The sequence below is a fragment of the Delphinapterus leucas genome, chromosome 2, assembly GCF_059928025.1.
Source record: "Delphinapterus leucas isolate spDelLeu-1000000601 "Yukka" chromosome 2, BTC_Dleu_Yukka2, whole genome shotgun sequence".
Taxonomy (NCBI): Eukaryota; Metazoa; Chordata; class Mammalia; order Artiodactyla; family Monodontidae; genus Delphinapterus; species Delphinapterus leucas.
Genome location: NC_143130.1, coordinates 85,551,518 through 85,577,798, shown reverse-complemented (window position 1 = coordinate 85,577,798; position 26,281 = coordinate 85,551,518). Strand labels below are relative to the sequence as shown.

The window sequence follows — 26,281 nt, the reverse complement described above, 5'->3', positions numbered from 1 at the left end:
AAATAAAACGTTTTAAATTGTCAAAGTTCCACCTCTACTTCCCATCAGCTATATTTGTTCATCCACTCACTCGTGTGTTCATTCACAAAGTAAGCATCCGCTACATTGGCGGCACAGTTAAGGTACTGGGGGTTTGGCAGGGAATAAGGCAAAGTCCCCACTCTCAGCGTGCTTACATCTTAGGAGACAGAGACAAACAATGAAGAGGTAATGTGTCTAGTGGAAATTAATGCTATTGAGAGAAATAAAGCAGGACTGAGAGAAAGGGAGTGCTGGGGTAAGAGTGTTCTATTTGATATGAGGCCAGGGAAGAACATTCCAATAAGACGACATTTCAGCAGAAATCTGAGGAGACATTCCAATAAGATGACATTTCAGCAGAAATCTGAGGAGGTAAGGGAATGAGGCACGCCTAAATCTGGAAGACAAGTATTCTGTGCAGAGGAAACAATATGCGCAAAGACTCTGAGCTGTATAGGAATGGGCCTAGTGTGTTTGTGGGACAGCAAGGAAGACAATGCAGTAGAATGGAAGTGAGCACAGACCACAAAGAGCCTTGTAGATCACTGAAGCATTTGGCTTTTTGTTCTAAAGTGAGATGGGAAGTCACGGTGTTTGTTGAGCAGAGGAGAGATTTAATGTGATTTTGTTTTAAAATAATCACTAGCTGCTATGCGAAGAGCAGACTGGGGTAACAAGAACAAAACAGTTTAGTAGGAGACTTTGTCAATAATTAGGCAGGATGTGACGTGACTTGGACCAGAGTGGTTACAGGAGAGGTGATGAGAAATGACTGGAGTCTCCATACAGTAGAACTAATAGCATTCGCCAATGGACTGGATTAGGGCGGGAGAGAAAGCAGAGTCAGGAATATCTCTAAATTGTCTTACTTGAACAAATGGAAGAATTCATTTACTTAGAATCCATTCACTGAGATGGCAACTATTTAATCTCTGAGCTTCAGTTTGCTACCTGTGAAATGGAGACATTCATTCCTGCCTTGTCTACCTAATGAAAATCCATTGTGACCAGGAGGAACCATTTTTATATTGCCTAACTAAGGATACAGTTCTGTATCCGAAAATTTAAACTATTTTTCAAGGATTATGATGTATCTATTTTCTGAATGTCTCAAGTAAAAACTCTAACATATATTAAGTTTGCAACAAAGGCTTAAGGCTGTTCTGGGGAGAATCTTGCTCAGCTGCACACAACCTCATAATGATTCAAATTTTTTTTAATTAATATGGTTAGAAAATAACTCACAGGCAAAATCCGCTAGAGGTCACTAGTTATTTTAATCTACAGAAAACCTTGGAGATACATCATAAAGACATAAACCTGTATGAAGAGATATATTCCAGGTAGCTTTGAGGAACAGTCTTTTTCCCTCACACTTGGAAATCTTGTGAAATAATTAAAAGAGTATAGGCTTGGAGGCAACGATTTACCCACATCTGAACCCCAGTTCTGCCATTTACTACCTATGTGATCTTATGTGTCACTTAATCTCCCTAAGGATCAGAGTCTTCGTCTATAAAATTAAGTATAATAGTGGCTACCTACTAGAAGACTGTTGTAATAATTAAATACAATAAAGTACATGAAGCACCTGGCACATAGCAATTGTTCACTCCTCCACAATATTTACTGAATGAATGAATGATCAATCACTTTCGGTTTCCTTTGCTAATGTCATCATTTAGAATCAACACCATTACCTTCAACTATCTGCATAAAAAAGAATGAAATCTAGTTTCAGGAGGCAGCCAGAATTTTTCCGGTTACAGAATGAATTAAGCAAGACACATGTTACATTAAAATGTATGAAAACCCCTTTCTCAAGAGACTTTTTGGAGAAAATTAGGTAATTATAAAAATTATTTATACCTAGGAATGTGAAGATGAACAAGTTGAGCCCAGGGGGTCCTTACAACCTGGTGGTTCCATAGTAAAATTAACAGATGGGCCATTATTATCACTAAAATTAAAATAAACCATAGGAATCAATCTGTTCAAAAAAAACAAAAGACTCTATGTCCCAAATGATATGAAGGTTTCAGGGTGAAAATTCATGTGAGGATGCACACAGATATCACAAATACATGAAGTCACATGCGCAAGTCAGAGCCTATCCCAATCACCTTTCCTTTTACAACTAATCATTAATAGTAACTAGCAACTAGGGAGGTCATTTCCCTGCAAGGTTTAAAGAAAGACTGCAATTTAATATGTGAGTCACTATATAGGTAAATACAAACAGTTCTATTAATGATAACTTTATAAATTTTTAGTTAGAGTATTTACCTGAGTAACTCTTATCTCTGTTTTCATCAAGCTCAGTACTGGTAGTAGCCACTGTATCAGCCAAAGCTACAAGGAACATCTGCTCCAAACGGGTAAGACCTGGTAGACTTGAGTGCATAAGATGACTTGAAAGTACCCTAGCATGTTCTTGGCCAAAGTAAGCTGGTCCGTATTGAGAAAGATTTATTACTTTTGATTTGTTTTCTCTTTTTTCTGGCTCTAAGTCAATATCATCTGTTGTTATATCCTGGATTTGGAACAGCTCTGAATATTGATCCTCTGGTTGACTTTCCATATGATCTTCATAGCTCTGTGGTATTTTTGTACTTTCTTCTGAAATTCTGTAGGTTGTATCTTGATCGGCAGCAAGCAATGCATATAACGGTAGTGGGGGAATAGAATCTATCTCAGTATAATCTCGAGTACCATCTTTCCCTATGGTGACTGTATCCTTTGCTGTACTGCCACTTACACTAATGGTGCGAGAAAGATGTCGCTTAGTTCCTTCTCCGGCATCAGCATCTCTAACTATTGCAACTTCTCCTGCAATGCATTTTACTAAATGAGAGAGAATAGCTTTAGCCCTGCGAACTTTCCCTAAATCCATCAATTCTAACAGCTGGGTTGGATGATACTGCGGGAGAGTAGGGGAAAGTACATGTGCAGCCTCAAATAAGCCACCATCTTGAGCTACAGTTGGTGAACAAAAAATATCATCAGCAATAGCTGCTCCCTCAACAATACTTTTCCTTGACAACATATTAGATTTAAAGGCAGAATGATCTTGTACTGCTGTCTCTTCTGCATCAGGACCATCAGCGTCAACGTCTCCAAATCTGACAGCATGCTTCCACTGTGCATATACATGCATTTCACAATCCATTCCTACCACCAATATCCCATCTCTTACCCAAGAGAGAGAAACAGGCAGTGAAGGTGTACCATCAACAGAAGACACTAAGTCTATAGATCTAAGAAGAACCCATCTTGACCTAACTCCTTGCTTGATACTTCCACCTAGTGGTAAAGTAATGACAGCTACTCCATCCTTACTATTGATTTGCTCAGTCACAATTCCTGAAAGCCGCCCATACATGAAGATATTGGCACCGACCCCTACTGTGAGAATGTGGGAGCCATCTTCTTTTGATACCCAGTCCAAATGTACTAAATGTTTGATATTCGGAATAAGATATCTATCCTTGCTCAAAAGTGCATCTGATTTGCTGTACACAAAGAGATTACTGTCGACACTGACCCTTGAATCAAGTACACTCCCAACTTTGACCAAATCATCAAGATGAATTGTTTGTTCTAAAACCCATTCTGACCCTCCTGTAGATTCACATTCAAATATGCAAACATGCATGGAAAATTCTTTAGAAACAAAACCATTGTGGTGGATAGGTTGTTTGTAAGCCACTGCAAGGCGACCCGTGTATGAACAGCTAACAGCAACTGGTCTTCCCACAATGCTCACTGTACTGCTGTTATCTTCTCCTTCATCATTCATCAAGGGCCATCTCCTCCAATGATAGGTTTCCTTCTCATCACTTTTACATTGTAGATTGGTTTCCATACTACATTTCCAGAAGCGTACTTTATTGTCAGAACAAGTTGTAACCACTAAATAAGGTGCCAGGCACACTGGATAAATTGAAGAGGAACTCAGGTGGCCTTAAAAAAGAAAAAGCAGATCGTCATAATAATAGAAACACAAAATAATATGCTAATAATAAAATTCTAGAATGTGATTAATCCAACTCCACTATGAGCTTCTTCAGAGTAACTCTGCAGTCCCCTGCTAAACCAAATATTTCATTAAAATAAAACTCAAAAGCAATGAAACAAGTCAATGCTTAATCAATAAACCTGTCACCTACTGTAATTTATGTCTTTACCACACATGCCTCACTGGACTTTCATTCTATATCTTTTATCACTTTCATCATAAATACTTAAGTAGTCATTAAAATTTGCCTTTCAAATTCCCCTAACTGGCCCTCAAATAATCCAGACACTAGATCTACCCCCACCACAAAATGTTTTCAGTCAGCTAAACAGACACTAGATCTCACCTTCTTCACCAGGTTTAATTCATGCTCTCCTAACACTGAACCAGAACCCTCATATTTATTCCTGACTGCCAAAGACTAACACCTCCCATCTATTGTCAACTATAACATGAGGGGAGGGACTTCCCTGGTGGGGCAGTGGTTGAGAGTCCGCCTGCCAATGCAGGGGACACGGGTTCGAGCCCTGGCCCTGGAAGATCCCACATGCTGTGGAGCAACTAAGCCCGTGCGCCACAACTACTGAGCCCACATGCTGCAACTACTAAGGCCCGCACCTAGGGCCCGTGCTCCACAACAAGAGAAGCCACCGCAACGAGAAGCCCGTGCACCACAGCAAAGAGTAGCCCCCGCTTGCCACAACGAGAGAAAGCCCGCACGCAGCAACAGAGACGCAACGCAGCCAAAAATAAATAAATAAAATAAATTAATTTAAAAAAAAACAACTATAAGATGAGGGGTAACAGTGATTACGGTTGGGATCATAAGGCCTGGATTCAAGTTCCATTCTAACAATGCCTTCCTAACAGTGGCAAAGGCACTTAAACGTCCGAGCCTGTTCTATCTAAATAATAGGGAGGGGCTTCCCTGGTGGTGCAGTGGTTGAGAATCTGCCTGCCAATGCAGGGGACACGGGTTCGAGCCCTGGTCTGGGAAGATCCCACATGCCGCGGAGCAACTAGGCCCGTGAGCCACAACTACTGAGCCTGTGCGTCTGGAGCCTGTGCTCTGCAACAAGTGAGGCCGCGACAGTGAGAGGCCCGCGCACCGCGATGAAGAGTGGCCCCCGCTTGCCGCAACTAGAGAAAGCCCTCGCACAGAAACGAAGACCCAACACAGCCAAAAATAATAAATAAATAAATATTTAAATAAATAAATAATAGGGATCATGTTACTACTTCCCTTGGAGTTTTACTGTCCAACAAGACATTTGAAAGCATTTTACAGAGTCCCTGCAAAATGTAATTTATCATTATTAATTCCAATAAACTTATTTGAGTATATCCTAAACTTTCCAAATACTTTGAAAGATTCAAAAGCTGACCTAAATCTGCACCTGCCACAAAAGCCCAGAGTAAACTCTTAATGTGGTCTTTCCAACTCTGATTCCAAACCTGTGTTAGGGATGAGTAAGAGAACCTCATACTCAAAATCATTCACCAGTAATTGGAATAGTCTTGAACCTCCAATTCTGGTTCCCCAAAAACACTATTCGAGGAACTCCTCAATTCAAATTCCACAATGACAGAACATTTTAAAATACAGATGCCAGTCCTGCTCTTTAAACTATTTTACCAACCTTGCTAATGTCAGTATCGCTCTAGGCAAACCAAACTCTAATCCTGTATCCTATATTTTCCCCCCAAAGTATCTGCCAACTCTTAGTCAAACATACTTAATAACAGCAATACTGTGGATGAAAAGCCTTAATTAAAAAAAAAAAGCTTCAATAATTCACATATGACCATATTTTTCTTTGCAATTTCACTATCACAGTATTCCTATTTATAGGAAATCACAGCGTAGGCAAGAAACCTTCCATTAAAACATTCACACTATTTTCTGTCAAGCTGATTACATTTATCACAGGAAATTATTTCTAAAATAGACATGTTTCTAAATAGAGGTATCATTAGTAGAAAACAAATCTTTATTTCAGTGTCACCTCTGCACATATTTCAGAAGAGCTCACCCATTTTACGCACTGAAGATTGCTCTGAGCTACAACTGTCCAGTCTTAAAGTTATGTTACCTGCTGAAGGCGTTGCTCTTATTACTTCAACTCCTACCGGGAGATCAAGAGGTTGGCTATATACCCGTCTAGAACTCAGAATCAGTTTACTAGCAGTTTGAAGGTTGGCGATTGATGAAGAATGTGGCATGGGGCTCACACTAGGAGAGGTTTCTGGAGAAGAGTCTATGTTCTTCTGTCCAGGGACTGAAAGTAGACTCTCTGATGAAACACCTTCTGAAGCTTTAGCTTTGAAAATAAATTAAGAAATTAAGAAATATATTAGTATCATCACTACATGAGCTAGAATAATATTTTGTGATGATTTAAGAAACATGGTTTCTTAAAAGTGCTCTGGAGACAAGATCAATTTTCAAACTTTTGCTCAGTTACCTTGATAGAATTTTTTTTTTAAACTATTTTACTCTTTCTTAGCATCAGCAATTGCATCACAGGGATATTGTCAGTGAAGAATCACAACATGTAAGATCCAGAGAAAAAACAAGTTCTCTAGCCCAGTGTTCTCAACCTTTAAAACACATCAAAAGCTTGAGGAACTTTTAACATGAAGGTTCTCAGGCCTAACCACAGAAACACTGACTCAGTTGTTTTGGGGTAGATCCCATAAATCTGCATTAATAAGCAGCCAAGGTGTTTCTGAAACAGATGGGTCATAAATCAAACTTTGAGAAATAACAAGGTACAGCCTCACTTAATAGATGAAGAAATTTAAACTTGGAAAGCTTAATGATTTTCCTTAGGTCATAAAATTAGCTAGCGGTAAAGAAGACATTAAAATACCAGCCTACTAACTATCAAGTGCTGAAACAAGACAATAAACAAGATCTCAAGAACATATAAAAGTTCCAAACAAATTTAAGATAGTATTAGTTGAATGGCTTTGTAAGCATATTGACCTTGATCTTTGTCCAAAAGGCTTCCAGCTTTCACATTCAGGTGGAGTGTAAATCTCTAAGCAGATTTAGTTATCTGTGCTTCTGCTACATGTAAGAGATACTTTGCATCCCATTTATTTATTTGTATGTCCACCTCCCTCCCCGCCATTAGACTATGAATTCATCAAGGGCAAGGATGAGGTCTTATTAGCTTTATACATCCCGAGTAGCGCCAGAATACGGAGAGATAATAATCAATCCCCTTTTGCTTCTGGGGGATTTTAAATATGTCAATCTCTTTTATAATGGCAGACCACTAAATAAGAAATGTGAAAACATTTTTTGTAAAATAGAATAAGACGACAAACTTGAATCAGTAGTCAGAAGACAGAAATACTACTCCTACTCTAAAACTAACTAGACATGTTGCCTTAAGCAAGGTACTTCATCATCTCTAGTTATTTTCTCACCTGTAAAATAAGGCTGAACTGAGTCATTTCTCTTTCTGTAAACCAGACAATTTTCTAATGCATATATCTCATGCAAAGAAAGAAAATAAGAGCAGGGGGAAAAAGCAAAAGAAAGGCTTTAAAGCCAGAAGATCTAATTGTGAAACTTAGTCTGTGACAAACTAGATGTGTCATTTGGTCAAGTTACTTAATATTATTCCATTAGTAAACTGAAGGTAACATCTATCTCACATATATAAAGTACCTATCTCAGTGCCTGGTACCTAGAAGGTACTCCAAATGTTCCTTCCCCACCTAAATGTAAGTCTAGTCTATCGCTTCACCCTTTGCCAGGATTTTCAACACACTGCTAAATTCACGTATCAGCTTTAATGGCAATGTACACCATGTTAAATCTGCTGCGCATTTTAGAACCACAAGATAGATGCTTTATGTCAAAGCTAAAGATAGCATATGATTTGTTTGCTTCCACTGTAATCTTACTGTTTGTGACCTTTTACTGCTGTCACAAACAGAGTAAGCAAGGCAACTCTACACTAGCCCAGACCTGAGGGGAAGAGCAGTGGGATACTTCCTTCATAAGCAGGGGGACAGAAGGCATCACATGATTCCTATCCTACCACAAGGATCTGTTGCTACCTCTATTAATCTCTTCAGAACCATTCCTGGCTCTGTGCCCAACTCTAGAAAATACTATATTCCCTGGTGGGTTAAGAATTCTCTTCCCGGAGGGTATTATGCTAAGTGAAATAAGTCAGACGGAGAAAGACAAATACTGCATGGTTCCACTCATATGTGGAATAGTTTTTTAAAGTAGTAAGTGAACAAACAAAACAAAACAAAGACTAACACATAGATACAGAGAACAGATTGGTGGTTACCAGAGGGGAAAGGGGGTGGGGAAGGGCAGAATGGGTAAAGGGAGTCAACTCTATGGTGACAGATGGAAACTATACTTTTGGTGGTGAGCACACTGTAGTGTATACAGAAGTCAAATTAGAATGCTATACACATGAAACTTATATAATTTTACAAACCAATGTTACCTCAATTAAAAAAAATAAAAATAAAATCCTCTTCCTGACAAGCTTTTATCAATAGATCCCTCTACTCTTGCATTCCTGTGGAACAACATGCAACGCCAAGAATTAACTCCAAAGGCTTTGAAAATTTTTTTGGATTCCTCCTACCACAAGAAGATTAGGCTCAGCTAGGCACAGTAAAGTTTCATTTGGCTTTTCCAGTCCCAGTTCATGGCCCAGTTAGAACTGCTATTTACACAGTTATGTGATAATGTGGATTACGAAGAGAACAAAAGACATATACATTATTATTTCTCTGTATTAAATGTTTAGTGTGTATAAAATCATTAAAATTATGTAACCATCAGAAATAATAAAATATTTTCAAAACTCAAATATTTTGGGTTAATCAGTTTAAAGTAGATTCAGTTTGATATGGCTAACTATGCATTTCTTCATTTAAACAAGTATCTCTCAAAAAGTAAGTTTGTTTTAAAAAGAAAGATTTATAATCAATTTCTGTACTTCATATTACAGATCTTCTAATTTGCTAAGACATCAATATGAATATGTATAGCAAAAGCATGGCTGAAATAATTTTTTTAATCACTGCTGCATTTCCTAATATTCTACAAAACCAGTTCCCCTTTTGAACATCAGATGCTCAATCACATTTTCTAAATAGCAAATCTCCTTCTTTTAGTGATGCTAAAGCTAATGTGCATGATATCAGATGGCAGTGTGTATTAACCAACAAAAAAATACAGTATTAATTCTATGGGCAAAACTGATTTATAGAGACATGGTATCTAGAACAGAGTCATAATATGCATTTAATAAATATTAATTAAAAAATAATCAAACTTTTTTTTTTCAGTATGTCTAATGTGCCCGTTGACTGGTATGCTTTTAGATTAACCTGTTTCATTAATGATTTATGGCCTTGTAATTAAAAGTTCGGCCTATACATACTTCAATTCAGCAACTCAATTTATAGTTCACTGGATCTTCATTTTAAAGAATTAACCAACCTAAAGCATATCCAGTAAAATGAATTTATTTCATATCATCTCTACATAAAACTGTAATATAATTACTTACCTAAACATGCCTGAACAGATTTAAGATGAAGGTGCCACATGTGGAGAACAGAGCAATTATTGCTGTCCTTTTCAATTACTACTAGAAAGAACTTTTCTGAAAATGGTGGTGGTCGATATCCTATTGTTGAAGGAAAAGAATATTTAAGTTAACGTGTTTCTATAGGGTTAAGAGAAAGACATTTTAAACAAAATCTCTTGATATGTATAGAAGTTGGGAGGAAAGGGAAGAATAGATGTATACAAGCAGTTTTATATAACTTTTGTGCTAAAAGTTAGGTGGCTATCAAAGACTAACAGGGCTACATCAAAAGTACAAAAGCGAACATGAAGGGATATACCTATTGGTCAAAGATGGGACAATTTGAGCATCAAAGAATAAAAATGAATACAATTTATTAAAACACATTGATTTCATAAGAATACCAAAAGAGAGAGGGCACACAAGAAAAAAAGGAAAGGAAGGACAAGAGGACCAGAAGGAAGAACTGAAAGGAAGAGAGAAAGGAAGAGAAAGACACAGAGAGAGAATGCAAGAGCAAGAGAGGGAGAAAAAGAACAGGAGCAAGTCAGCCTCACCGGATGCCCCCTGAAGTAACTGGGGCACTAACTCCTTAATTGGAAAATTGGCAATTAAATGGAAAGAATGAAGTAAACATGTATCCTGCTTTTTCTATATGTAAAATAGCATTTTTTAAAAAAATTAATAGTTATGGGTGGAGGGCCAATGATGGTGGTGCAGGAGAGACTTTTTAGAAATTTTATGCATTTTTTGTGAAAAGACATTATTTGTGAACATAATGTTCCCTACTGACAACTGCATTTTTCATATATGAAAATGAGATCTACAAAGGACAACAAAAACTTTCTTTAAAAATGAAAACCAATACATTATATGAAATTATGGGTGTGAAACTTTTGAAAATTGTAAAGCAGTATAGAATTTAAAGTCTCTTTCATTTGATAAAAAAGGAAGGAAGGAAGGGATGGAGGAGAAAAAAGAGAAGAAAACCCATAATGGCAACTCATTGGCAATGAGCATTGCTAAAACTCAAACTGTGGCCTCTAAATACCATGCTCCACTGAAAGGAACAGTTTGGAGGGATGACTCCATTCTTGCAAAGGCTATCTACAAGATAAGCCTGGCATATCTTGCTGTGCCTGAAAGAAAGGAAACTATGAAAAATAATGAGGTTGTGTCAAAAGGACTCAGGACCAACTTGAAAGGGTCTTCACTAGCCTAATACAGGACAATGTGAGAATTAGAATTATGACTGCAAACTGACTGAAATATGCTAAGTACATAAAAATTCATGAGTGATAGGAGTATATCTTTGTATGTGTATTATTCTTCAGTAGTTTTTCTAAAATGGGTTCATAATGATTCACAAAATAAAAAGAAAGACAACAACAACAATAAATTCATCCGTAACCGCTAGCAGCAACCTGGGCACAAACTCCTTTGAAATCATCAATTAAAGGGAAAGAACTAAGCACTTTCCTAAAAATAACTCTATTTCAAAATAGCCAAAAAGCTGCCATTGATAAGGGAAAGCTTTTCCTTACAAACGCTTTCCAGCTAATAAATAAATGAGAACTGATAAAACTAGAAAAATCACACTTGTGCAATCCTTAATGAAATAATTGATTGGAAAGCAACAATACCAATGGAAGAAACCATGAGATAATAGATTTCTGGCAAATTTTACACTGGTGCCACCAGGTGAATTTTCTGAATCTTAGCATCACTAAAAATGAGACATCCTAACATTATGTTCTTTCTTATGACCTTCTATGATGAACAAAGCAACACCTAGGAAGTTGAATCTGGGTCAAATCAAGTCTACAGAGGTAATTTGCACTTTACAGGAAAAATTTTAAATGACGTCGCAAGTAACTGGTCAGAGAAATTCCTATAAAATAACTTTCTCTAAAACAAGTCTGTGGCATGGTAAGAGTATAAAGGGGGATTACTTTAGCTTAAAAGACTCTTAAAAAATGAAACACAATGTGTGCACTCTATATGGATATGGATCCAAACAAATTAAGAACAGATAACCCTGACATTTTTTTGAGACAATTAAATGAAGTAAATCTATGGACTAGTTATTACAGAATTCTGAGAAATTTTGTTAGTTTATCAATGTGATAACAGCACACATGTAAGAAAGTCATTTTTAGAAATGCATAAAGTACACAGGAGCGAAACAACATGATGGCTGAGTTTGCTTTAAAATATTTCAGGAAAAAAGGAAAAGAAAAGAAAATAGGGTAGGTAAAGCAGGTGACAAAATCTTAAAGTCATCAATCTAAGTTATGGGCATAGGAAGGTTCATTTAACTATGCACTCTACTTTTGTCTGTAACTGGCACTTTTCTTAATTAAAAGAGTAATTAATTTTTAACTAAAACTTAGAAAGTACAAAATACAGCAGGGTCAGGGAAGAGGAGAAATACACATTTCAAGTCCCTTAAGAGAACAGCTATAAAATCAAGAGAAACTTTGTACAAAAACTAAAGGAAAACCAAGAAAAGCATCAGGAAATCTTTCAGCCTGATTTCACAGTGACATAAAGAAATATCTAGGATTGACATATATACACTAATATGTATAAAATAGATAACTAATGAGAACCTACTATATAGCATAAGGAACTCTACTCAGTGCTCTGTGGTGACCTAAATGGGAAGGAAATCCAAAAAAGAGGGGATATATGTATACATATAGCTGATTCACTTTGCTGTACAGCAGAAACTAACACAACATGGTAAAGCAACTATATCCCAACAAAAAGAAAAAAAGAAAAAGAAATATCAAGGGAATTCCCTGGCGGTCCAGTGGTTAGGACTTGGTGCTTTCACTGCCATGGGTCCAGGTTCGATCCCTGATTGGGGAACTAAGATCCCACAAGCCAAAAAATATAAATATATATATCTCAAAAGAGGGAAATAAAATAATATTTTTAAATGCAGGTCTTCCAATTAAAAACATTATTTAAAAAATACCAACCTTATATAAGCATTGTTTTCTAGTAGGTTGGCATGTATTCCCTGTTAGAAGTAGCATGATAATTGATAGTTAGATTTGCAGGAAAGCGTATAAAAAAGTTTAACCCAAGTAAAGGTGAAATACTATGGAAAAGCACATTTTAAATCTATACAGTACTGTTATGCTATAGTGACAGTGAAATAAAACTGAACGTGACAACTGAATAACTTAGAAAGAAGAAAAGTTCTGATCTATGAAGAAAGATGCATGAAAGGGAAAAAATTATTAGTCTGAGGGGTGAAAAGATGTTTGAGCTAAGCCTCACAGAAGACAGAACTCATTCTGATTTTCCACTAAAGAAAACGAAATTAACTGTACAAATTCAGTAGAAATATCTTCCTTAAATGACTATACATAATTCTGTGATAAAAGCTATACTAAGAAAATTAAATATGTCCTTCTGGATACTTACAATCTATAACCAAATGAGATAAAGTATCTGGAAACCCTTTGTAAACTAAAAACTATTAATCACAGAAAATGAATTCTTAAAGTAGGACATGTCTTTCCTACCTTCATACAGAAAGTATTCTACTCAGTATGTTCTATTTTCAAATTTAATTTTCAAATAGAACATGCAAGTTTTATAATTACAAAGTATAACTTCTAAAAGGAATATTTAAAGCTAAATAGTAAAGTTTAAATATCATACGGTTTGTTCTTGAAAGGTCTTAGGAGAACTACTTTCTTTCACAAGAAGAAGAAAGAAATACAACCCTTCAGAGAGGAAAACTATGAGATGGTACCTTTAATTCCTGGTATACCATACAACATAATACCTAAGCGTACCTAAGCTTCCTGGTATACCATACAACATAATATCTCCCTCCTATATTTATCAATAATCTTTAGTAAACTTATATTAATTGGCTTCCTTAAGATACCAGAAGGATACTTACTACCAATCAAAACAATTTAATTGTAGAGTTGAACAACTGAAGTTAAGTTTTTAAACAATTAAACTAGGTTTCATAAATAACATTTCTTGGCAAAAGGCTATGTCACCAGAGAACCTGTCTTTCAAAATATAATTTTTACCCTCATGTGTTCTTCACCTACAAAAAAGCAATTCTGATAGAACTAGAGTATTTGCCAAAAATCACGAGCGATGACTTTAGATATAAAGATCCACACTCAATGAAAGTTTGGAGGTTTTCTAAGATTAAGGTATTGAACTCAAGACTATTTTTTACAAACTGTGTTTTTTTTTGTTTTTTTTTTTGCGGTACGCGGGCCTCTCACTGTTGTGGCCTCTCCCGTTGCGGAGCACAGGCTCCGGACGCGCAGGCTCAGCGGCCATGGCTCACGGGCCCAGCCGCTCCGCGGCATGTGGGATCTTCCCAGACCGGGGCACGAACCCGTGTCCCCTGCATTGGCAGGCGGACTCACAACCACTGTGCCACCAGGGAAGCCCCTCAAGACTATTTTTTAACAGTACCTTGTGATGGTTGAAAAAATATTTCTGTTTCCTTTTTCTCCATATCTTCCTTATGTGGTTTATATCCTCTAATGAAGTCTTCTTGAAACACATGAAGCAACTGTGTATTTGAGCCACACTACAAATATGAAAAAAGTAAAGTTTTATCTTTGAAATTCTGTATCTTCCACCCACTACCTCCCCAAGAACCCTAATATAAAATAGAAAAAAAAAAAACTCTCTAACAATTTCTATTCTTTATAGAATGACTAATTAGAGTGGAAAAAGCAAGAGAAAAAAATCATTAGATAAATTACTTTCAAAGATGCTATAGTCAACAGCAGAACTGTGAAACTCTAGTAAAAACAAATCAACAGGTTTGCATCTTTAAAAAAAAAAAAAGTTAAGTAACGTAGGCCACTCTGAGTTCAAAAATATCAGGTCTCATGACTGGCTGGAGAAGGCCATGCAGACCATATTAAGCACACTACCATAGGTTCTTTTTCTAATTCTACTTGAAAACAAAAAACAAAAAACAAACAAAAAGAAACCCAGAAAGGTCCTCAAAGTATTTCCAATAAGTCTGTCTAGTGGGAATTATGAAGGATCCTATAACAGCCAGTAGGAATGACACATCTCTGAAGAAATGTATTTACATTTAAGTAACTAAGATTTCTAAAAGAATAGATGAAACATCACAGTCAGCTGATGCTACAAAATCATGTTTGGAACCACACAGAGAAGAAGAGTAAAGATAATCACAAATAGCTACTTAGAATCACAAAAGTGAACTGAAATTCAAGGAAAGGCTAAATCCAAACAAAAGCTTATTACGGAAGTAGGTCAAGACAATTTGATGGCTGCCCCACAGATTTCAAGGAAGGCAAGCAGCTATGATAACCTTGGCACTGAATGTATGGGCTATAATCTTAGAGAATAAAGCAAATCAGCCTCCTTTCATAGTATTGACAGAAGGAAATAAAATGACTATGACATTAGGTTGACCCACAAAATTTTTATGAAAGTTATAAGGTACTTTTATGTCTCTCCATACAGAAACATAAAAAAATCCCTTCACATTCATAGCATAAAAGGTCACCTTCCCCAGGGAAGAAGAATAAATGAAAGAAAAGGGAAGGGTGACGCTTTCATGGATACAGAAATCATACAGCACATGGGAAACATAGAATGATTTATAAGCCTAAGCCATTTAACAGTGCTTGCAGTTTACCAGCCCTGTGATAAAGATAGCCACAAATGGAAAGGGAAAAATCTTCAAAAAGTATGAAGTAAAAAGCAAAATGCTAGGCGAAAGAGGTCTGTAATAATATCCCATGGTACAGAGTAGAGAAGGGGCTACACTGGAAATGAATTTAACTCGCAGTTCATTAAAAATTAAGACATTTATGGGTTGAAGCTAATACACTCTTCTCCCATATCCCTATAGAGTGAAAAAAAGGAAATCACAAGTTAAGGGTTTCCTAGGAGGCGTTAGTAATTTGAGTCTGGCAGCCACATTTCTGTTGCCAAGAGCTGATGTGGTCATTTCTCTACATTGGTGGAAATTATTACATTTTCCCTAACAGAATGTGCAAGGCATCATGGAAAAATAATGACATAACACTGTATTTGTTTTTAAATATGGTTGGCTCTTTCTTCATTTCCTTGTTTGAAAATAGTTGGTAACTTCCTCATCAAAGTAACCTTTTTTCATATTTGGAATGAATATATTACTTCTATCCCCTTCAGTCCATAAACATGATCCTGAAGAAACAAATATGAGGGCTATGATGGGATTTACAAACTCCCTGTAGAGGGAAGGGTTCTCCTTCTTTTCTAGGTAGGGGCTAGGAAAGAACACTGCCTACACGAAAGACCTGTACTTAGAAAGTAAATGCATACTTTGATCCTACTTCTATCTTCATTTTAATGGATCTAATAAAAATATCTAATACTCAGCCTAACAAAGCAAACACCCTTAAAGCTGATGCCACCATCTACTGAGTTGAAATGAGTAACAATATAAAAAGAAAAACCACAAACCATGCCTCTATGCAGCTGTACTGTATTTTCCTTCATGGCTTCCCTGACTGAATCAAATGACCTTTAAACAGGAAATAAGGCTACAGATACAATTCAACTGGAGAAAAAGAATTCGTAAATCATTGGAGATTTTCACTAAGGAAATCAAGAGAAGTTGGCTATATTTAGTAGCAAACAAGAGAACTATTCTGCAATGAAATACAGTTGACTCTTGAACGGCACAGGTCCCCTTACGTGGGAAATTTTTTCAATAGTAATTATTACAGTACTACTCAATCTGCAGTTAACTGTATATGCAGATGCAGAACTGAGGATCCAGAAAGCTGACCGTAAGTTACACGTGGATTTTCTATAGTGAGAAGGGTCAGTGCTCCTAACCCCCAAGTTGTTCAAGGTTCAACTGTGTATCTTATGCATATTAAGCACTCTGGGATAAAGTATGTTAGTAACACCAATTCACAAGCATGGTTTTACTTGGTTGGTTATTGCATTGAGCTCAATAATGCAGCCAGGTCGAGCAGTAGACTGTTGGCTCACAATATTAAACACTTCTCCAATAAGTTTCTGTAAAAAAAAAAAACAAAAACAAAAAGTTAATGATCAACAACATATGAATCTACTGTCAATATGACACAGCATCTCGGACATTAAAGGCCCTTCTAAACATTCACTGACTAACAAATGGCAATTCATACATTCAAAGAAATATTTCAACTTTCTTTACTCATTCTCATTTTAAAAATTAACGAAGGAAAAAAATCTATAGTGTTTACATAAACAGTATATAACTTCAAGGCATCTAGTTCTTTGAACATGTCTTCATTTAGCAACCTTAATGCTCCATGAGAGATCTGGCTGAGGATCTAGCCCTATGCCTATGTGTATGGTTTGCAGATCTGCAATGCCATTTAAAAGTACAACCCTGCCAGATTGAAGATAAGGGCAAAGGTTGAGAAGTGGGACTCTGTGTCTTGGGATGGGGATGTGTAAACTAAGAGGAAGCCTAACTTTGAATCCCAAAACCCCAAAACCTTTCTGCTGAAAAAAGCAGTTTTCCTTCTCCCTCCTTCCAAGCAGCCTTCTCTAGCATAAAAACTGAGAGCTGGGTTTCCCTTGTGGCGCAGTGGTTGAGAGTCTGCCTGCCGATGCAGGGGACACGGGTTCGTGCCCCGGTCCAGGAAGATCCCACATGCCGCGGAGTGGCTGGGTCCGTGAGCCATGGCCGCTGAGCCTGCGCGTCCGGAGCCTGTGCTCCGCAACGGGAGAGGCCACAACAGTGAGAGGCCCGCGTACCGCAAAAAAAAAAAAAAAAACTGAGATGCCCATTCTCCTCAGCACCACCTCCACTATTTACTACCTTCAGGCCACTAAGAGGAATAAGATCCCAGCTTGGCCTAAGAGTCTAAGTACAAGGCTGGCTATGGGAGAGCAGCATATACACCAGAGTTGTAGGATCTTTCCAATTTGTATCAGCAGAATTCCAGAGTGCATGAATGGGAACAGATTATAGGGTTATTAGACAAAGAAGGACAAAATATGTGCTTGGGTAGGGCTGAATTTATTGTTATGGGTATATTCACCCAAGATTAAGGATTTAAAATGTTAGCTGAGACACCTGGAAGTGGTGCCAATGGTCTGCTGGGTTTGTCCACTTGAAATCTGGACTCAACTGTAGCCTACAGTTGGTGAGATTAAAACACCGGAATTTCTCTAGCACATCATGAATCTTAGCTACTTAAAGTGTGGTCACTAGACCAGCAGCAACAGCTTTTCATAAATGCAGACTCTCAGACCCCAAAGCTAATACATCTGCATTTTAACAAGCTCTCCAGATGATTCACGGGCAACCCCAACAGTCTCCCTGCTGTCTCCATGCGTCCAGTACCCCATCAACTACTCCCCATCCGGCAGATTAACCACTTTACCTCCCTGTCCAAAAATCTCTAGTGCCCCTAAATCCACAGAGTAAAATTCAAAATTCAAGATGTTTCTCATGGAATTCAAAAAAAAAAAAGTTAGTCTCTACTCAGATCTACTAAAAATCTCATTTGAGGAAGAGCACAGCATGTCTCAACTTCTTGCTATACTCAGTATTAGTAGAGGAAGTAACTAGGAAAACTGCTGCTCTGACTTAAAAGGAAAAAAATGAGAATAATGGAAACCTGACAGAAAGTCATCATGTTATCTTAAGAGTTTAAGGTCAACAGAAAGGGTAAGGCTCTGTAGTCTGTATTTTAAAAAGGCAAAAATCTCAGAATTAGGCAAGAATCTCAAAAATTTCAGCATGAGGCTCTGAAAGTCAAAATGGCTCAAGGAGTCTGGAGGCTTAAGAGACTTTGAAGGTTTCTGACTATGCAACTGCAGATATGAGGAAAAAAAACGTGCTCAGTTTAGTGAGTTGAATAGTATCCCCTCAAAAACTCAGGTCCACTCAGAATCTCGGAATGTAACCTTATTTGGAAATGGGATGTTTGCAAATACAATCTGTTTAAGGTAAGGTCACACGGGATCAGGGAGATAAATCAAATGTCTGGTGTCCATATAAGAAGAGGAGAGGACACTCAGAGAAAATAAAGCTGCATGAAAACAGAGACTACAGTGCTACAGCTTCAAGTCTAGGAGCACCAAGTATTGCCAGGAGCCACCAGAAGCTAGAAGAGGCAAGAAAGCTTCTTCCCCTAGAGGCTTCAGGAAGAACATGGACCTGCTAACACCTTGATTTCAGACTAAATGTACTGCAAATATAAATATATTTGCATACTAAATATATGCAAACAGCAGAACTGCAGAACATGTGAAACAGAAGCTCATAGAACTGAAAGGAGAAATGGACAAATTCACAATTACAGTTGGAGACTTCAACGCCCTTCTCACAACAGTTGATAGAGAGCTACGCAAAAAATTAGCAAAGGGGCTTCCCTGGTGGCGCAGTGGTTAGGAATTCACCTGCCAATGCAGGGGACACGGGTTCAAGCCCAGGTCCGGGAAGATCCCACATGCCGTGCAGCAACTAAGCCCACGTGCCACAACTACTGAAGCATGCACACCTAGAGCCCATGCTCCGCAACAAGAGAAGCCACTGCAATGAGAAGCCCGTGCACCACAACGAGCCCCTGCTCGCTGCAACTAGAGAAAGCCCGCATGCAGCAACGAAGACCCAACACAGCCAAAAGTAAAATAAATTTTAAAAAAAACTTAGCAAAGAACTAGAAGAACTCAACAACACCATCAATCAAAACAGAATCAGACATTGACAGAACACCCAATCCAACAATAGCAGAATATATACTTTTCAAGTGCCATGGAATGTATACTAAGATACACCATGTTCTGAGCCATAAAACAAACCTCAATACATGTAAAAGGATTAAAATCATAAGAGTGTGTTCTCCTACCACAATGGGATCAAACTAGAAGTCAGTAACAGGATAACAGGAAAATCTCTAAACACTTGAAACTAAATAGCGTACTTCTAAATAATCCATGGAATAGGAATTCTCAAGGAAAATCATAGTGAACTGAATGAAAATAAAAATCCTACTTATAATGCTTCTCAGGACTGAGACAAAAACTTATAGCACTAAATGCATACATTACAAAATAAGAACAGGGGAGATCCTCAAGATGGCAGAGGACTAAGACGTGGAGATCATCTTTCTCCCCACAAATACATCAGAAATACATCTACATGTGTAACTGCTCCTACAAAACACCTACTGAACGCTGGCAGAAGACCTCAGACTTCCCAAAAGGCAAGAAACTCCGCACGTATGTGAGTAGGGCAAAAGAAAAAAGAAAAAACAGAGACAAAAGAATACGGTTGGGACCTGCACCTCTGGGAGAGAGCAGTGAAGGAGGAAAAGTTTCCACACACTAGGAAGCCCCTTCACTGGTAGAGACGGGGTGGGCGGGGGGGATGTTTCGGAGCCACGGAGGAGAGCTCAGCAACAGGGGTGCAGAGGGCAAAGTGGACAGATTCCCGCAGAAAGGATCGGTGCTGACCAGCACTCACCAGCCTGAGAGGCTTGCCTGCTCACCCACCAGGGCAGGTAGGGGATGGGAGCTGAGGCTCAGATTTCAGAGGTCAGATCCCAGGGAGAGGACTGGGGTTGGCTGCATGAACGCAGCCTGAAGGGGGCTAGTGCGCCACTGCTAGCCGGGAGGGAGTCCGGGGAAAAGTCTGGAACTGCCTAAGAGGCAAGGGACCACTGTTTCGGTGTGCACGAGGAGAGGGGATTCAGAGCACCGCCTAGATGAGGTCCAGAGACGGGCGCAAGCCGTGCCTATCAGCACGGACACCAGAGACGGGCATGAAACGCTAAGGCTGCTTCTGCAGCCACTAAGAAGCCTGTGTGCAAGCACAGGTCACTATCCACACCTCCCCTCCCAGAAGCCTGTGCAGCCCGCCACTGCCAGGGTCCCATGATCCAGAGGCAACTTCCCCGGGAGAACACATGGTGCACCTCAGGCTGTTGCAACGTCACACCAGCCTGTGCCACTGCAGGCTGGCCCCGCCTTCCGTACCCCTCCCTGCCCCTGGTATGAGTGAGCCAGAGCCCCCGAATCAGCTGCTCCTTTAACCCCGTCCTGTCTGAGCGAAGAACAGATGCCCTCAGGTGACCTACATGCATAGGCGGGGCCAAATCCAAAGCTGAACCCCAGGAGCTGTGCAACCAAAGAAGAGAAAGGGAAATCTCGCCCAGCAGCCTCAGGAGCAGCAGATGAAATCTCCACAATCAACTTGATGTACCCTGCATCTGCGGAATACCTGAAGAGACAACAATCATCCCAAATTGAGGCAGTGGACTTTGGGAGCAACTGTAGACTTGGGGTTTGCTTTCTGCATCTAATTTCTTTCTGGTTTTATCTTTACATTAGTTTAGTATTTAGAGTTTATTATTATTGGTAGACTATTGAATTGGTTGCTCTCTTCCTTTTTTTTAAATATATATATATATATTTTCCTTTTTCCCATTTTGGAGTGTGCATGTGTATATTTCTTTGTGTGATTTCTGCCTGCATACCTTTGTTTTTACCATTTATCCTAGGGTTCTGTCTGTCCATTTTCTTTGTTGTGTTCTTTTTGTTTGTTTGTTTTATTAGTATAGTTTTTAGCGCTTGCTATCATTGGTGGATTTGTATTTTGGTTTGGTTGCTCTCTTCTTTCTTTTCTTTATTACTTTTTAATGTTTTTTATTTTTAATAATTTAAAAAATTTTTTATTTTAATAACTTTATTTTATTTTTTCTTTCTTTCCTTTTTTCTCCCTTTTCTTTCAGCCGTGTGGCTGACAGGGTCTTGGTGCTCCGGCCAGAGGTCAGACCTGAGCCTGTGAAGTGGGAAAGCTGAGTTCAGAACATTGGTCCACCATAGACCTCCAAGCTCCATGTAATATCAGATGGCAAAGGCTCTCCCAGGGATCTCCATCTCAACGCTAAAACCCAGCTCCACTCAACGACCAGCAAGCTACAGTGCTGGACACCCTATGCCAAACAACTAGGAAGACAGGAAGACAACACCACCCATTAGCAGAGAGGCTGTCTAAAATAATAATAAGGTCACAGACACACCAAAACACACCACCAGACGCGGTCCTGCCCACCAGAAACACAACATCCAGCCTCATCCACCAGAACACAGATACCAGTCCCCACCACCAGGAAGCCTACACAACCCACTGAACCAACCTTAGCCACTGGGGACAGACACCAAAAACAACGGGAACTACGAACATGCAGCCTGCGAAAAGGAGACCCCAAACACAGTAAGTTAAGCAAAATGAGAAGACAGAGAAACACACAACAGATGAAGGAGCAAGGTAAACACCCACCAGACCAAAGAAATGAAGAGGAAACAGGCAGTCTACCTGAAAAAGAATTCAGAGTAATGATAGTAAAGATGATCCCAAATCTTGGAAATAGAATGGAGAAAATACAAGAAACGTTTAACAAGGAACTAGAAGAACCAAAGAGCAAACAAACAATGATGAACAACACAATAAATGAAATTAAATATTCTCTAGAAGGAATCAATAGCAGAATAACTGAGGCAGAAGAACAGATAAGTTACCTGGAAGATAAAATAATGGAAATAACTACTGCAGAGCAGAATAAAGAAAAAAGAATGAAAAGAACTGAGGACAGTCTCAGAGACCTCTGGGACAACATTAAACGCACCAACATTCAAATTATAGGAGTCCCAGAAGAAGAAGAGAAAAAGAAAGGCACTGAGAAAATATTTGAAGAGATTATAGTTGAAAACTTCCCTAATATGGGAAAGGAAATAGTTAATCAAGTCCAGGAAGCACAGAGAGTCTCATACAGGATAAATCCAAGAAGAAACACGCCAAGACACATATTAATCAAAGTATCAAATATTAAATACAAAGAAAAAATATTATAAGTAGCAAGGGAAAAACAACAAATAACATACAAGGGAATCCCCATAAGGTTAACAGCTGATCTTTCAGCAGAAACTCTGCAAGCCAGAAGGGAGTGGCAGGACATACTTAAAGTGATGAAAGGGAAAAACCAAGATTATTCTACCCAGCAAGGATCTCATCAGATTCAACAGAGAAATTAAAACCTTTACATACAAGCAAAAGCTAAGAGAATTCAGCACCACCAAACCAGCTTTACAACAAATGCCAAAGGAACTTCTCGAAGCAGGAAACACAAGAGAAGGAAAAGACCTACAATAACAAACCCAAAACAATTAAGAAAATGGTAATAGGAACATACATATCAATAAGCACCTTAAATGTAAACGGATTAAATGCTTCAACCAAAGACATAGACTGGCTGAATGGATACCAAAAAGACCCATATATATGCTGTTTACAAGAGACCCACTTCACACCTAGGGACACATACAGACTGAAAATGAGGGGATGGAAAAAGACATTCCATGCAAGTGGAAATCAAAAGAAAGCTGGAGCAGCAATTCTCATATCAGACAAAATAGACTTTAAAATAAAGATTATTACAAGAGACACAGAAGGACACTACATAATGATCAAGGGATCAATCCAAGAAGATATAACAATCTTAAGTATTTATGCATCCAACATAGGAGCACTTCAATACATAAGGCAAATGCTATCAGCCATAAAAGGGGAAATCAACAGTAACACAATCATAGTAGGGGACTTTAACACCCTACTTTCACCAATGGACAGATCATCCAAAAAGAAAATAAATAAGGAAACACAAGTTTTAAATGACACATTAAACACATTAATTAAACAATTAATTTGTAAATATCAAATTTATATTTACAGGACATTCCATCCAAAAACAACAGAATACACTTTCTTCTCAAGTGCTCATGGAACATTCTCCAGGATAGATCATATCCTGGGTCACAAACCAAGCCTCGGTAAATTTAAGAAAACTGAAATCATATCAAGTATCTTTTCTGACCACAGTGTTATGAGACTAGATATCAATTACAGGAGAAAAATCTGTAAAAAATACAAACACATGGAGACTAAACAATACACTACTTAATAACCAAGAGACCAGTGAGGAAATCAAAAAATTCCTAGAAACAAATGACAATGAAAACTCGAAGACCCAAAACCTACGGGATGCGGCAAAAGCCATTCTAAGAGGGAAGTTTATAGCAATACAATCCTAGCTCAAGAAACAAGAAACATCTAAGAAAACAACCTAATCTTACACCTAAAACAATTAGAGAAAGAACAAAAAAAAAACAACCCAAACTTAGCAGAAGGAAATAAATCATAAAGATCAGATCAGAAATAAATGAAAAAGAAATGAAGGAAATGACAGCCAAGATCAATTAAACTAAAAGCTGGTTCTTTGAGAAGATAAACAAAATTGATAAACCATTAGCCAGACTCATCAGGAAAAAAAGGGAGAAGACTCAAATCAATAGAATTACAAATGAAAAAGGAGAGGTAACAACTGACACTGCAGAAATACACAGAATTTGAGAGATTACTACAAGCACCTATATGCCAATAAAATGGACAGCCTGGAAGAAATGGACAAATTCTTAGAAAAGCACAACCTTCTGAGACTGAACCAGGAAGAAACAGAAAATATAAACAGACTGATCAGAAGCATTGAAATTGAGACTGTGATTTAAAATCTTCCAACAAAAGCCCAGGACCACATGCCTTCACAGGCAAATTCTATCAAACATTTAGAGAAAAGCTAACACCTATCCTTCTCAAACTCTTCCAAAATACAGCAGAAGGAAGAACACTCCAAAACTCATTCTACGAGACCACCGTCACCCTGATACCAAAACCAGACAAAGGTGTCACAAAGAAAGAAAACTACAGGCCAATATCACTGATGAACATAGATGCAAAAATCCTCAACAAAATACTAGCAAACATTATCCAATAACACATTAAAAGGATCATACACCACGATCAAATGGGGTTTATCCCAGGAATGCAAGGATTTACCAATATATACAAATCAATCAATGTGAAAAACCATATTAACAAATTGAAGGAGAAAAACCATATCATCATCTCAATAGATGCATAAAAAGCTTTTGACAAAATTCAACACCTGTTTATGATAAAAACCCTCCAGAAAGTAGGCACAGAGGGAACTTACCTCAACATAATAAAGGCCATATATGACAAACACACAGCCAACATCATTCTCAATGGTGAAAACCTGAAACCATTTCCTCTAAGATCAGGTACAAGACAAGGATGTCCACTCTCACCACTCTTATTCAACATAGTTTTGGAAGTTTTAGCCACAGCAATCAGAGAAAAAAAAGAAATAAAAGGAATCCAAATTGGAAAAAGAAGTAAAGTTGTCACTCTTTGCAGATGACATGATACTATATATAGAGAATCCTAAAGATGCTACCAGAGAACTACTAGAGCTAATTAACGAATTTGGTAAAGTTGCAGGATACAAAATTAATGCACAGAGATCTCTGGCATTCCTATACACTAATGATGAAAAATCTGAAAGGGAAATTAAGGAAACACTTCCATTTACCACTGCAACAAAAAGAATAAAATACCTATGAATAAACCTACCTAAGGAGACAAAAGACCTGTATGCAGAAATCTATAAGACACTGATGAAAGAAATTAAAGATGATACAAATAGATGGAGAGATATACCATGTTCTTGGATTGGAAGAATCAACATTGTGAAAATGACTATACTACCCAAAGCAATCTACAGATTTAGTGCAATTTCTATCAAAATACCAATGGCATTTTTCACAGAACTACAACAAAAAATTTCACAATTTGTATGGAAACACAAAAGACCCTGAATAGCCAAAGCAATCTTGAGAAAGAAGAATGGAGCTGGAGGAATCAGGCTCCTGGACTTCAGACTATAGTACAATGCTACAGTAATCAAGACAGTATGGTACTGGCACAAAAACAGAAAAATACATCAATGGAACAAGATAGAAAGCCCAGAGATAAACCTACGCACATATGGTCACCTTATCTTTGATAAAAGAGGCAAGGATATACAATGGAGAAAAGACAGCCTGTTCCACAAGTGGTGCTGGGAAAACTGGACAGCTACATGTAAAAGAATGAAATTAGAACACTCCCTAACACCATACACAAAAGTAAACTCAAAGTGGATTAAAGACCTAAATATAAGACCAGACACTATAAAACTCTTAAGAGGAAAACATAGACAGGACACTCTGACATAAATCACAGCAAGATCCTTTTTGACCCACCTCCTACGGAAATGGAAAAAAAACAAGAATAAACAAATGGGATCTAATGAAACTTTAAAGCTTTTGCACAGCAAAGGAAAACATAAACAAGACGAAAAGACAACACTCAGAATGGGAGAAAATATTTGCAAACGAAGCAACTGACAAAGGATTAATCTCCAAAATTTACAAGCAGCTCATGCAGCTCAATATCAAAATAACAAACAACCCAATCCAAAAATGGGCAGAAGACCTAAACAGACATTTCTCCAAAGAAGATATACAGATTACCAACAAACACATGAAAGGATGCTCAACATCACTAATCATTAGAGAAATGCAAATCAAAACTACAATGAGATATCATCTCACACCGGTCAGAATGGCCATCATTAAAAAATCTACTAACAATAAATGCTGCAGGGAGTGTAGAGAAAAGGGAACTCTCTTGCATTGTTGGTGGGAATGTAAAGTGGTACAGCCACTA

At 38.0% G+C, this 26,281-nt stretch overlaps 1 protein-coding gene across 4 annotated transcripts in view; it reads right to left on the bottom strand.

The window, feature by feature from the left end:
- The window catches only part of DMXL2 (Dmx like 2), a 162,805-nt gene that overhangs the window by 59,603 nt on the left and 76,921 nt on the right, over positions 1-26,281 (bottom strand). For all 4 annotated transcript variants that reach the window (XM_022579483.3, XM_022579479.3, XM_022579480.3 and 1 more), the window contains 5 exons: positions 16,582-16,671; positions 14,086-14,203; positions 9,601-9,720; positions 6,133-6,360; positions 2,308-3,984 (listed from right to left, as the gene is read on the bottom strand). In XM_022579483.3, the coding sequence (XP_022435191.1) occupies positions 2,308-3,984; positions 6,133-6,360; positions 9,601-9,720; positions 14,086-14,203; positions 16,582-16,671 (2,233 nt within the window). The remainder of the gene's footprint in view (positions 1-2,307; positions 3,985-6,132; positions 6,361-9,600; positions 9,721-14,085; positions 14,204-16,581; positions 16,672-26,281) is intronic.